We start from the raw sequence: 14,600 nt of genomic DNA, 5'->3' as shown, positions 1-14,600 counted from the left end.
TGGTTTACTAGTTATCTCACCATCGGTTCATTCCAACTCACTCAGGTTCTTCCTCTTCTGTCTTTCCGCTTCAGTCTGGTGTCCCCCAAGGTTCCATTCTCTCCTCTGTCCTCTTCAATATTTTTCTGGCCCCCCTGTTAACTGTTATCCAAGACTGAGGAGGTGGTGTGCCTTTCAGCTATGCAGATGACAAATTCTTTATGAAGTCTGGCTCCTCCTCCCCCCCTTTCATTGCGCTCAGTTCCTGCCTCAATTCTGTTAACTCTTGGCTGAAAGATAGCAAGCTTTTCCTCAATACTTCTAAGTGCAAGTCCATCATTTTCCCTAATCCCTACTCTTTCCTGCCCCCTTATCCCATTATTGACAACCATCCTCTGTGCTTTAGGTACTTGATCAAAATTCATTCTGCTTTGCCTTCCACTGCATTCGCTCCATTTGCCCTTTCCTCTCCCCTTACTCCATTCGTTCTCTTGTCCTTGCCCTACTAATCTTGCACCTTGATTACTACAGCTCTGCTGGCCTTTCCCCTCTATTCCCTAAAACTTTTTACAACTGATTCAGTCTGTGTTCGTCAAATTGATCCACTATGTCCACCAATTTGGTCATGTTGTGCCCCTGCTCTTTTCTGAACACTGGCTCCCTGTTTCCTCTCACATCTATTACAAGTTATATTACATTACAATTGATACTTCTAGACCACATATACCAAAATCTTAGTTCAGTGTGACTTACATATCAAGAATAGGGCATACTGTAGATCATAGAACATCCCAGGAACAATTGACTCTGCAAACTCACAAAACTATTCATAAGTAACAAATGTATGATATAACCAAGTCTGCAACGTTTTATGGAATGATGAGTAATGAATTGTGGTAATAATACAAAACAAAGACTGAAAAAATCTCCACAGAAGGAATGAACCATAGATGAAACAAAAAGTGGAGTCAGTCAAATATGGGAACTAGATGATTCTTTTATTGCCAGTATCCAAAATATTCAAAGAGCTCCTTGAATATTTTGGATACTGGCAATGAATGTATGAATTGTGGTAGCATATTCTACCACTTAACTGCTTGGTAAGAAAGCAGAGTGGAAAATTGTAATCTGTGACACCCTGATACAAAGGGAACTGAGGAGCAAGGTAGTGTCTTGAATTTTAAATAATTCTTTCCACTTATTGCAATTAAAGATATATATTGCAAAGCAATAGTTGGCAATCAATGCAATTTATTGATCAACAGTAATGCACTTTCAAACTTGGAGGACTTAAAAATCAAATAAGCTGCAGTTTTTGGTGAATTGAGGCACTAAATCCAACATAAATAATGTTACAGTAGTCCAAATGTGATAATAGTAAAATCTGAACAATTAGCTGGAAGAAGTTTACTTCAAAACATACTCTAGTGTGTCTCAATTTCCATATTAATTTAAAAACTATTGACGATTGATGCTGCTAGCTTTCAAAGGTTCCTCTCCTCCTGACCCCATGTATATCAATCATATATCCTGTACTCTCCCCCTCATCTCCTTCGGTCCTCTGCTCTGCTGTGCCGTCCCCTCCCCTCCCCTGGCATTACACCTATCTCGCGCAGCACCACTTTCAGCCAGGGGCATATCTGCGTGGGGCCTCAGGGGCCTGGGCCCCCGCAGATTTTGCCCTGGCCCCCCCTACCGCCATCAACCCTCCCCCGCTGCCGTTCTTACTTTTGCTGGCGGGGGACCCCAACCCCCGCCAGCCGAGGTCTGCTTCCACCTGCCGCTGCCTTCAAAACTTCTTCTTCAGCCGGCGGGGGACCCCAAACCCCCGCCAGCCGCCCCGCGCTGTTTAAAATTCATCTTCGGCCTCCGTGGCCGTGCTGCTGGGATAGGCGGCGCTGTTGAAATCCACTTCGGAGTCTGACGTCGCAGCACGTACAACGTACAACGACGTCAGACTCCGAAGTGGATTTCAACAGCGCCGCCTATCCCAGCAGCACGGCCACGGAGGCCGAAGATGAATTTTAAACAGCGCGGGGCGGCTGGCGGGGGTTTGGGGTCCCCCGCCGGCTGAAGAAGAAGTTTTGAAGGCAGCGGCAGGTGGAAGCAGACCTCGGCTGGCGGGGGTTGGGGTCCCCCGCCAGCAAAAGTAAGAACGGCAGCGGGGGAGGGTTGGCGGCGGGAGGGGGGTGGAGAGACTAAGTTATTGGTGGCGGTGGGGGCTCGGCGGCGGCGGCGGCGGCGGCGGCGGGGGCGGGGGGGGGCGCTAAAATGTGCCCCCTCCCTCTGGCTCTGGCCCCCCCCTACCGCCGGAGTCCAGATACGCCCCTGCTTTCAGCTATCTTGGTCCCAAGCTCTAGAATTCCTCCCCTCCTTCCTTAGGTCTGCTTCCTCTCTTCAGTCTTTTAAAGCTCTCCTCAAAACCTCTCTATCTCCTTTGACTCCTCCCCAACTTAATTATTTCCTTCTTTACCGAACTTCTGACTGACTCCCTATTTTCACCTTCCTTCTCCCTCTCTGCTGTCAGCTCAAATTGTTTAGTATTGGCTCTATTTGCGATATATGAAATGCATAAATTAAAATCAATCGTGAGGGGATATGTTGGAAACAAAAGAAGAAACTCTGACATTTAAAGGAGACAGAATGGAGCCTAAGGGGACTCCACAGGATGAAGAAGACTGGGAAAAGTATCAGAGGCTGTAAGATCTGAAAATGAGCAATCAGATAAGATGAGAACCAGTTAAGCACTGTACCAGAAAGACCAATAAAGCCAAGATGAGAAAGCAATTATGTATGGTCAACCAAGTTGAAAGCTGCTGAAAGGTCTAAAGAGACCACAAAGGACAATGTCACCTTTGTTGCGACTTCAGTGGAGGTCACTCAAAGATGTAATCACTGTTTCTGTACTGTGATGACTGCGAAAGCCCGCTTGACGAGGATGATGTACCCTAATTTAACAAATGAAAGTAGTTGGGTGTAAATTATTTTTGAGTTTTGACAAAAAAAGAGAGATTAGAAACCAGGTGGTAGTTTTAAGGGGGTCTAAAGTAGATTTTTTTTTTTTTTTTTTTTTAGTGGAACAATGGCATGCTTTCACACAGAAGGGAACAAACCCAGTAGAAAGAGTATTACAAGCTAAACTCAGAGCCAGGGGAAACAAACCTTGGAGGCTGGATTTTAACCAAGAAGATGGAACTTCTTCTAGTGGGGAAATAAGTAGGCTTCATAGATAAGGCTTCTGGTAGTGAAAACAGACTAAGTAGAGAAGAGAAAACTGGGTGTTGAATCTTGTGGAACTACAGGTGTGTTTGAAGGTAAAATATTAATGCCACACTTACCTTGAAAAAAACTGAGCTAAAGCATTGGCTGATGGCATGGAGATGTCCTTTCCAATGTCTGGATGTTCAGAGTACATGATTTCACATATTTTTGTAGGATTGTGTTTTGACTATGCTGTTCATACGGGCATTTCAAAAACTGAACTACAAAAGGCTACAAACGTTTCAAAATACTGTGGCTAAGGTTCTATGGAATTCCAAATGAAGAGATTGTGTGTCTCCCCTATTTCTTAAATTACACTGGTTACCTATTGAGTATAAAATTAAATTTAAGATCTTAACTTTAACACACACAGATCTTCATACTAGCGGTCCAGAATATCTTGCCTCACTAACAAGTCCCTCTTTGTCAGTTTTGATCACCCAACAGCCACAGGTTAGTCCTTCTGAGTCATCTTTGTGCTTACTGAGAATCCATCAGGAAAAGTGCTGTTTTGTTTTTTAGCTCTGTTTTTATGGTACAGATTGCTGTGCCCCCTCTGTTCTGAGACCTCTCTTTAAAAAATTTGAAGTCTAAGATCCATTTTTTTTTTTTACCTTGCTCTCGGAGACTAACAAGGAGCAAAAATCTGGATTTCTTGACTTAAGGAAACCTGAAGCCCACTATTGTGTGTATGTTTAAACTTTGATTGAATGCTTTCTTATTCTACTAGTAAAAAAGGCCCGTTTCTGAAAGAAATGAAATGGGCACTAGGATAATGATGATGTAATTGCAATTATGTTGTTAATAGTACCATTACCAAAAATCAGGGTATATAATGAGTGTGTGTGTAAGACAGTGTATGGGCACTCCCTTCCACATCAATTCCCCCATCAGTTGCAGGGATGGCTAAATTTCAAGGGGGTGTCGGAGGTATAGCGACGCGGCAGTAGAGGACGTCCAAATTTTGGACGTTTCTGCAATGGGCAGTTAAGGATGTCCAAAATTGGATGTTTCTATGAGAAAGACGTCTTTCTCATAGAAACATCCAATTTTGGACGTCCTTAACTGCCCATTGCAGAAACGTCCAAAGGTTGGACGTCCTCAACTGCCTCGTCACAGAAATGTCCACATTTTGGACGTCCTGAACGCCTCCCTTCAGGCCTCCTTCCCTCCCTGTGTCCCACCCTCGTCTGACGCAACTTCCGCAAGGGCGGGACGCAAGGAGGGCCGAAGGGAGGCGTTCTGCTGCCTGCAGCACTGCTTTCACAGAGGTGAGACTTCGATTTCAATGCAGGGGGCCCAGCCCGGTGGTGGACGGAGGGGGGAAGTGGCGGCGACCTCGGGGGAGGGGGTGGAGGGGGGAGCAGTGGCTGCGGCTACCCTGGGGGGGGTGGAGGGGGGGAGCAGTGGCGGCAGCGACCTCGGGGCGTGGCGGCGAGGGCGGAAGAGGCAGGGCCCCGGGGGGCGGCCTTGGCCCAGCCCAGTCTCTCGGCGGCCCTGGTTGGAGATGGTGGTGCGTATGGAGGAAGGGCTGAAGCTGCTCCTGCAACGTTCCAATGTCTGTCACTGCGTTTGTAACCATCTCCTAACATCAGGCAAGCAGGCTTCTACTGCGGGAGAGTGACGTCAGGAGATGGTTACGAACGCAGGTAGACACATTGGACCGTTGCAGGAGCAAATTATTATATTAGATATGGAGTTTCTTCCCTTGGATATTTTGACTATACCCCACCTTAATTTGCATTGTTAAAAAAGGCAGTTTTAGTAAACTCAGAATGATAAATGAGACATGCCAAGATGAGCGTTATAGCATGTATGTTCAGCATACACAAGTAACTATTAAAGAAATAAGGCAGAGTTGCTCAGTTTGCTGTATTAATTGAAACCTATGGCAGTGTTTTTCAGAAATGAAATTCAGGCTGGTATTCACATTGCCTTTCTGTTCAGGTGGAGCCCCAGTTTACATCTTCCTCTCTCATTAGGAAGAAAGCACAGAAAGGTAGTGGTGAAGGGGAGGGGGAAGATGTGGAAAGTGGCAGAAATGCAAAGGAATGAACTTAAAAATTTTGACTGCTGCACTCTACCACCTTCCTCAAGTTCTTCCATTTTGTTCAGGGCTGGTAGTTATTTAAGTCTGGAGAGGCAAGGATGTTTATAAATAAATTGGGGTTAAGAGTTGTAGGTGGTAAGTTATTTAATCCCTCTGGGATACAAAGGGACTTAAATCAGATTAATAATTGTTTTAACTATTGTAAACATTCTGTATTTGCTATGATGATTTGTATATGTTTATAACTCTGAGATGCTTTAATTTCCTTGAAAAAGACAGCATTTAAATCTAAACCTGCTGCTAGGCGTCTCAAATGGAATTGCATAAATTGAGGTTATGGTTGGGGCTCCACCTTGTTCTGCATCTCACTGGTGCTGAAAGAACAGCCACTGGTGGGAAACTCTTCAGATTGTATGCATTCATTTGTAATCTTAGACTTCCTTGTAAGAAGATAGGGCAGGCTTGCTAAGATACAAGTCAATCAAATTTGCATTTGTATGTGTTGAGCAGAGGGGGGAGTCTGGAATTAAGTTGGCTTGTCCCAGAAGGACTCCTTCACTGTTCATAAACTTGACCTCTTCACATGCTCTTGCTTCTAGCCCTCACTCTGCGCCTTTGTGCCTGTGCACGTCAACTACTAGCCTGGCATTTCCTGTTGCCCTAGAGAGCAGTTTTTCTGACCCCCCCCCCCCCCCCACACACACACACACACACACACAGACACACTTTTATTCCCTCCTTTAAGCATCTTACTCCGATATCCACATTTACTTCTAGGTCACATCAGTGGTTGGTGCTTCCTATGTATTTTACCTACCAGCTTTCATTTCCCTCTTCTCAGCAAGAATTAAGTCATGGGGTAAAAGGGGACAAGGGGCAAATAAAATATGTATATATATGTATGTGTATGTGTGTGTGTGTATATATATATATATATATATATATATATATGTATGTGTATGTGTGTATATATATATATATACACACACACAGTACTAAGAGGTGGTGAGCTGCAGGTGTAAGAGAATTACAAGTTTCTTACTATGGATGAACTTGTTTATACTGAAACCAGTCTAATCAATTTTTTAAAAAGTATAAATTAAACGCTTTCTTGTTTCTTGAAACATGATAATATACATCAGACAAATTCAGAATCAATGTATGAAATAGGTGAACTTCTAGTTTCCTTAGCACAATTATTGGCTAATTAGAATCATTTGTTTGAATAATTGAATAACAAGTAGCCCACCCTGCAGAGATCTGCATGACGAAAGGGCTGATGCACACAGTTGGCATTAAAGCCCTGCGCTGATGTTATTTATGCACAGAATAGCATTCCAGCACATGCACAGATGTCATCAATTTTGTTTCTGCTCAGACTTGCATGCAACTCTAGATGCCTTGAGTGCAGTCTCTGCTCTTCCAGCACACCTACCCCATTCTGTCTTTTTTTTTTTTTTTTTAACCCATGCTCTTCATGGAGGCCACAGAAAAAGTTGTGGATGATATTAATGTTTGCAGCAAAAAGAAGAAATCAGCATTAGATCCTCAGACTCTACTGCGAAGAACAAGCTAACCATTCTACACTGCCTCAGTCTTGGCATTAAGGCCCTGGTATTGTGCTCAGCCTTTGTCTTCTGCACACTTCTTTGCATCAGTGAGGAATAGCTAATAGCTTCATTGCAACTGATTTTAATTTGCTGTGCACTGGTGTTTAACAAAGTCTTTAAGCATGGTTAGCTTCTGCACAAAACCCTTTTCTGCATTTCGCACCCACAAAATGCCCAATATTAATTTTCAAGATTTAATTATATATGTGGGGGTGAAGGGAGTGCAAGGCTGAAGGTTCGCCTGGGACACTTAATAGTGCAGTTCTTCAGTTGCACTTTAAGTGGCTTACTAGGGTTGCCAAGATGGCCAGGGGGATAATGTCACTGGAGCCATATTCTGGCTATTAATTTTATTGTTCTTTGTTTTGGCAAGTCGACGTTTCCAGCTTTTGCTTCACCTTTGCAGCGACCATGAATGAGTGAGCTTGTACAGACTGTTTCGTTGCCATTTTGAATGGTGTAGCAGTATTTTTGATCAACCAATTATGAGACTAAGATTTGTGAACAAATTGTGTTTACTCACATTGAAAAATAAGGACCCTGATGCAGGCACATGCTGAAATACGGCTATGTTGGGTCAATACTAAAATTACCTGGAGTGTGGCTCTGGTAACGATATTGTCCCCCTTGGCCATCTTTGTTTTTGCTATTTCCGTTCTCTCTGAAACATTTTTGTTCTTTTCCTGTTTCTCCTTTCTACTAGAGTTGCCAGTAGCTTGATGATATTAAAATCATCTTTATGATAAGAGTTTGATTTTATGGGGTTTTTATTGTATTATGTTACAGTGGGCTATATTAAGCTGTGAAGTGCCCCTTGCTCGCAGTGCACACCTGGTCAGACTAGTCATATCTACAATAAATATATAAATATGCACAGAAATTTACATGTGATGAAGGCAGCACATGCAAATCTGTCTTGTGCATATTCATTTTTGGACATTCAGAAAATCAGACTGGCTAAGGGGGGGACTCCAGTACCGGCTTGAGAAATGCTGTACAAGTGCTGCAGTCAGATCTCAGAGGGAGAGGGCTGCTAGTTTCTACAAAGGCTAGCCCTGTTAGAAAAAGAGAATCCTAAAAGCCTGAGCTGCCCAAACAGGGTGCAACAGTGGCCGCAAGGAAGAAACTAAGATGCAAAATTCCATTGCAGAGGTTAAGTAACCAGCATTTGCCTAGGACAGGGTTCAGTAGCATTTAGCTAAATGCCCTTCTTTTGACCTATATATTTCCACATCATGTTGATATAGTGGAAATGAAAATTTTAATGGAAGGTTTCTGTTAAAATAGGCAAAATCCATGTCTAGCTGCATGTACTGTCTTAAATAACAAGGTCAGATATGTGTATGGCTCCACATCTATAGCAGGAGAAAGGGACAGATATTCCATAAGCTCCAGAGTCCATATAATGTAGTAGTTTATCACCATCATTAAAAGTAAGATGTTTGTGTTCCCAGCACCACAACAGAGCTGGAATATGAGGGTATCCTGGGAGGTGGAGCCTTTTGCTGTTGCTGTGTTTTGAGATGTCTGTGCTTCTCCCCCAAGATACCTCTGACTGTTGTTTCCTGTCCCTGCAGTGCGTGGACCTGAGTTGTAATGAACTGAGTGATATTACTCTGCCTGAAAACCTGCCGCCAAAACTGCAGGAACTGGATCTGACCGGGAACCCCAGGCTGGCCCTGGGCCACAGAACCCTGGAGCTGCTAAAGTGAGTATATTTACACATTACAGTACTCTAAAAGACTGAGGTGCAATCAGCAAATCGTTCCATGTGTCTGTGGCGTAAATAAGCCATCTTTGTTCTCCATAAGCATGCATTAATACTATGTTCTGTAAAACATAGATTAATCTGCCTTAAGCAATGTAATAAACCTGGTGGCTCATGGTCCAGTCTTTTGACACACCTAGTGAGTTGTGTTTACAGACTTTCCACAACGAATAGGCGTTTAATTTCTCCATAATATACAGATCTGTGTTATTTATTTTATGTATTTATTTGTTACATTTGTATCCCACATTTTCCCACCTATTCGCAGGCTATGCATATTCATTGTGGATATCCTGAAAACCAGGCTTGGCGGAATGTGTCCAGAGGACTAAGTTGTGACCCACTGATCTAATTTAAAGTATACACATGTGCGCACACACACTTCCCCCACCCACCTTCTGGCATTTCATGCTCTCTCTCTCCCCACCCCCACCCCCGGGGCCCTCCAAACTTGCCTTTGCAGTTAGCAGTGCTAAACTCGCGCTGCTTCTTTCTAGCCCAGAGCTTTCCTGTATAGCATGCTGCCCACAGGAAATAGGAAGTTCCGTCAGAGGGAGCAGGATGCTACAGAGGGAGGCAGTGAGAAGCAGATTGTGTTGAGCGCTGCTGACTGTAGAGGCAAGTTCAGGGGGTCGGAGAGTCAGATGCCTGAGGGGAGGGGAGAGGCAAGCAGAAATGCCAGGGTGCAGGGGAGAGGCAGGCAGAGATGCCTGAACCTGTGGGAGGAACCAAAGAAGAGAAATGCAGACTTGGGAGGGGGGAGGAAGAGTGAGAGATGATAGAGTGAAGGAGGGGGAAAAGGCAGGCAGATTTGAGGAGCAAGAAAAATGAAAGAAAGTTGAATGAAAAGATGGATATAGGACAGCAAGTAAAGAAGAAAGGAGAAAAGAAGAAATGGTGTCCTGGAAACAAAGTTCAGAGAACAGACAGAGGGAAGCAGAACCATAGAGAACAAGATGATTAGAAAAATAAAATCACCAGATAGCAAAGGTAAGATAAATGATTTTATTTTCAGCTTAATAATTGAAATAGGTCAGTTTTGTGAGTTTACATCTGCTGACCATATTTTGCACTGTAAGGAGGAAATGTGAGGTAGACACTTTAAAATTTAATTGCAAACCCCCCCCCCCCCCCACACACACACACACAAAGTTAGTGTGTGTAGCAAGCTATTCCAGGTGCAGAATGAGTGTATAGTCAATCACCCTATGTATTAAAGGCTTGGGAGAAGAGCCAGGCTTTCACCTGCTTCCTGAAGTAGAGGTAGTATCGAGTTAGATGTAGCCCCTCTGGGAGTAAATTCCAGAGCATGGGGGCTACTCCTGGGAAGACTCACTGGCGGGTATCACATCGTATAATTTCTTTTGATGAGGGTACAGATAGTGATGCTCCTCAAGAGAACCTTACAGGTCTCAAAGGCATGTAAAGGGCTAACTTATTATTTAAGTACTCTGGCCCATTTTGTCTGAGGACTTTAAAAATCAAGTTTTTTAAATTTAGCCTTGTAGGGTACTGGAAGCCAGTGTAGTTTTTGCAGAAAGGATGTGATGTGGTCGCGCCGCTTGCAGCCTTCTATCAGTCATGCTGCAGTATTCTGAATTAGTTGGAGCTGATGCAAACTCTTTTTTTGGTTTGACCAGTGTACAGGGCATTCTTCAAGGACATGCAGGCCATATTGTTCTCACATGTGGGTGATGTCATCCACGTTGCTTGATACGGAAAGCTTTAATAGTGCAATACATTTTAAGAGCACGTGACGAGGAGGAAGTGACCACTTGAGCCTTCTGCTCATCGACCCCTACATCCAATCGTCAGTTTATTGCAACCATCCTGGGACTTTCGGACGTTTTTTGTCTGCCAGTGTGTTCCGCTGAGCTTACTGAACGGGTTTATATGGCTTCTAAAAAGAAAAAAGTGTTCGATCTATCCCAGTTTTTGTACTCTGCATCATTGCAGACCCCGTGAGTGGAGTCAGCGGTATAGCAGAGGAGCACGAGTTGGAGGTCATGTGGCCGTACAGGGCAACTCTGTGGGAGCTCCAATGTCTTCCGCGATGGTGAAAGTTGCGGGAGATCTTAGAGACTGGCTTCAAGAAATTAAAACAGATTTAAAGGCTGTTCTGACCTGCGGAAAGATATTGCTGATCCGAGCAATGCCTTGATATTCACTCTGAGGCTTTTTTAGCAATTGAAAAGCAGTTGGAGGACTTAAAATCTAGCAATGCTGATCTGGCACTTAAGGTCTAGGACCTGGAAAATAGGTCCCAACAATGCAGTATCCACTTTAGGGGCTTGCCTGAGATACCGGTGTACATTGATTGTGAAGCAGTGTTGAAACAAGTAGCCAGTGCCTTGCTAGCTGAGAGGGGCAAGAAGCTCCCAGCGAATCGGGTAGAGATTGTGCGTGCTCATCGGGCAATTAGGAAATTGCGAGACAACAAGGCCAGAGACATAGCTTGCTTTCAGAATTTTAAAAGGAACAGTGATGAGGGCAGCCTGCAGTAAGGATTGGACAGCCTTATGGCAAAATTTTACAAGACCTTTCGGGGCCTTTTGTCCCCACTATTAACCCAAGTCTTCAATAGGGTTCTTGAGGGAGAACCCTTACCTGTTTCTATGAGGGAGGCAGGTGTTACTACTTTACCTTAACCTGGAAAGGATGCTAAACAGTATGGCTCCTGTCTGCTAGGTTCTCTCCTCAATTTGGACGTTAAATTGTTGGCTAGTGTGCTATTGAAATGTTTGAATGCCCATATTTCAGGTCGTATACATGCTGATCAATGTGGGTTCATTCCCTAGCATACTATGGGAGACATTGTTAGAAGGGCCATTAAGCTTAATTGGTATGCAAGACATGCTGGGGTTTTCATGGTCTTCTTAGCCATCAAAACCGAAAAGGCATTTGACTGTGTGGAATGGCCTTTTATGCAAGCAGTTCTGGATGTTGTGGGGTTTGGTCCTCATTTCACATCATGGATCACTGCATTATATACTTCTCCCACTGCACGAGTTTGAGTGAATGGGGGTTATTTGGAAGCTTTTTCCTTGGGGCAGGGGCATGCAGCAGGGGTGTCCTCTGTCTCCTTTGCTGTTTGCTCTTATAGTGGAGCCTTTAGCAGCATGAATCCATCAGACTCTTGGTATCAGAGGGTTGCAGGTTGGGCAGGAGGAGTATAAAATTTCCCTCTTCACGGATGACGTTTTGTTCGTTACGGGTCCTGAGACTGCTTTACAGACACAAGTCATCTAAACTCCTCTCCACCAGAGGTTGTCTTTCTTCTATGTTTGTGCAGCGCTGCGTACGCTTTGTAGCGCTATAGAAATGCTAAGTAGTAGTAGTAGCCTTCCGAAGCTACAAAAAGAAGGTAGCTGACTCAAAATGCCAATTCTATAGCAGCCTAATAGATCAAGATCTTGACAACAAAAAAATTTTCTCCTTAGTTAACACTAGCTTCCGCTATTAAGGATGAACATTCACAGAAAACATGTCCCACCTCCCAGGACCTAGCTGATCATTTTGCCGATAAGATCCTCCAATTTAGGTCCAAACTATCTAAAGCTACACCAACAGAGGAAAATAGTCCAACCCGTAGCTCAACCTTAATTGCCGGAGATCCTTCAACCCAAGGTCTCAAAACCAGTAATCTTTTCAACCACTAACAATTGAGGATGTAAGATCAATGCTGTTGAAATGCTCCCGAGCCAACTGCTCCCTGGATCAATACCCAAAACACCTACTCAAATCCATACCTACAGAAGCAGTAAACTGGCTACTCGATAATCTCAATGAGCTTTTAAAAATTGTCTCTCTTCTTCCTGACATGGGCAAAATTGTTTTCACTCCACTACTGAAAGGGTATGGGCTAGACGTAACATCGCCTGCAAACTATCATCCAGTGGCAAGCATACCCCTTTTTAATAAAGTATTAGAAACCTATGTAAGTAAACTCTCTTTATATATGGAAAAATGTCCTATTTTACACTGGTCACGATTTGGCATCAGATCGTCACATAGTACGGAAACATTACTGCTAGTTCTAACTACATATGTCAAACAGCTTCTGTGCAAAAGCAACCAAGTAATTCTTCTCCAGTTCAATATATCGGCGGCGTTCGATGAGGTTGACCACACATTGCTACTTGAACGCCTGGATCATATAGGAATAACAGGGACTGTGTTCAAATGGTTCAGCAAATTCCTTTCAAATTGAAGTTATTCTGTCAAGCAAAACAACCAACTTTCCAGCTTCTGGTCTCCTAACTACGGGGTCCCACAGGGATCTCCCCTCTCACCTATCCTGTTCAATCTTTGTCATCCCTTGCATCAATACACCTGGGACTTAATGAACTACTATTCTCCGAGGACAAGCAGGCTGCTTGTTCTCACTGATGGGTGATGTCCACGGCAGCCCCTCCAATCGGAATCTTCACTAGCAAAGGCCTTTGCTAGTCCTCGCGCGCCCATGTGCACCGTGCATGCGCGGCCGTCTTCCCGCCCGAAACCGGCTCGTGCCGGCCAGTCTTCTTTTGTCCGCGCTCGGTACGGTCGTGTTACGCCGTTCGCGACCCTTAAGTCGACCTCGCGCGTCTCTTTTTGACTTTCGCTAACTAAAAAAAAAAAAGAAAAAAAAGGATTTTGGGAAAGGACCTTTTCGGTCTTTTTCCCTTTCCGCTATTTCCAGTTTTTGCCCCGGTAAGTTTTCTTTCATCTTCGGGGTAGGCCCTTTTCAGGCCTCGGGTCGAATTTTTTTCTTCCCCTCTTTTTGGTGCCTACCGCAATTACGAGTTTTGATTTCGCCGGCGTGATTTTTCCGCCCATGTCATCGAAGTCTCCCAGCGGCTTCAAGAAGTGCACCCAGTGCGCCCGGGTAATCTCGCTCACTGACAGGCACGCGTCGTGTCTTAAGTGTCTGGGGGCTGTGCACCGCCCGCAGGCCTGTAGTCTGTGCACCCTTTTACAAAAGCGGACTCAGGTAGCGAGATTGGCCCAGTGGAACGTTTTGTTCTCGGGCTCTTCGTCGGCATCGGGAGTATCGAGTGCATAGACGTCGACAGCGTCTAGACCTCCATCCTCGGCCGCGACTGCATCGAGTGCATCGAGGCATCGACCCTCTGCATCGGGGCTGATACATCGGAAGGCGGCGTCGGTGGTACCGGGACCTCCACTTCTGCTGATGTCGTCAGACGGTGGTGCTTCGACTGGAGTGCAGGTGAGGGCTGTCCATTCCCCTGCTGGTGGCGGTGAGCCTTCGGGTGGGTCTCCCCCTACCCTGAGGGCTCCTGCAGTACAGCCCCCCCGAGACCGACCTTCTTCGGCCTCGGCCCCGAGGAAGCGATGGCTGGATTCTACGTCGTCCTCGTCAGTGCCGGGAAGCTCCGGTGACATGCTTCGTGCCAAGAAGTCGAAGAAGCATCAACACCGGTCCCCTTCCCGTATCGGCACCGAGAGCTCTGGGTCGCCGAGGGAGTCGGCACCCAGTAGGCATCGGCACCGAGAGGACCGCTCACCCTCTGTTCAAGAGGTATCGATGCGCTCCACTATGGACAGCCCGGAACAGCCTCCACGCCCGGAACAGACTCTGACATCGACACCTGCATCGGCTTCCACGTCTTTCTCCACAGCCGCTCTGCACGAGAGTCTCCGGGCCGTTCTCTCAGAGATTCTGGGAGAGCTGTTGCGCCCTTCCCCTCTGGTACCGGGGGTGCTTGCGCCACCGGTACCGTCGAGTGAGGCGCCGGCTGGCCCCTTGCCCGGGGTGAGGTCTCCGACATCGGTGCCGCGTGCGGTACCGACTGCGGTCGCCTCCCAGGAAGGCTCCCCGACGACGTCGGCGGAGGGAGCTTCGCCGGTGCGGGCGAGGGAGTGTACCTCTCAACGCTCCCACTGTGGCCGTGGTTCCACGGAGTCGAGCCGGGCACGACTTCAGACACAG

General features: G+C 45.6%; 1 protein-coding gene across 1 annotated transcript in view; it reads left to right on the top strand.

Annotated features, from left to right (window-relative positions):
* The window catches only part of PHLPP1 (PH domain and leucine rich repeat protein phosphatase 1), a 588,343-nt gene that overhangs the window by 513,373 nt on the left and 60,370 nt on the right, over positions 1 to 14,600 (top strand). Inside the window, exon 13 of the mRNA XM_030207564.1 lies at positions 8,478 to 8,608. Within this exon, the coding sequence (XP_030063424.1) occupies positions 8,478 to 8,608 (131 nt within the window). The remainder of the gene's footprint in view (positions 1 to 8,477; positions 8,609 to 14,600) is intronic.

Source organism: Microcaecilia unicolor, chromosome 1 (genome assembly GCF_901765095.1).
Source record: "Microcaecilia unicolor chromosome 1, aMicUni1.1, whole genome shotgun sequence".
NCBI classification, from domain to species: Eukaryota; Metazoa; Chordata; class Amphibia; order Gymnophiona; family Siphonopidae; genus Microcaecilia; species Microcaecilia unicolor.
The sequence above is the reverse complement of the archived record's forward strand: the minus strand, read 5'-3'. Positions and strand labels throughout refer to the sequence as shown.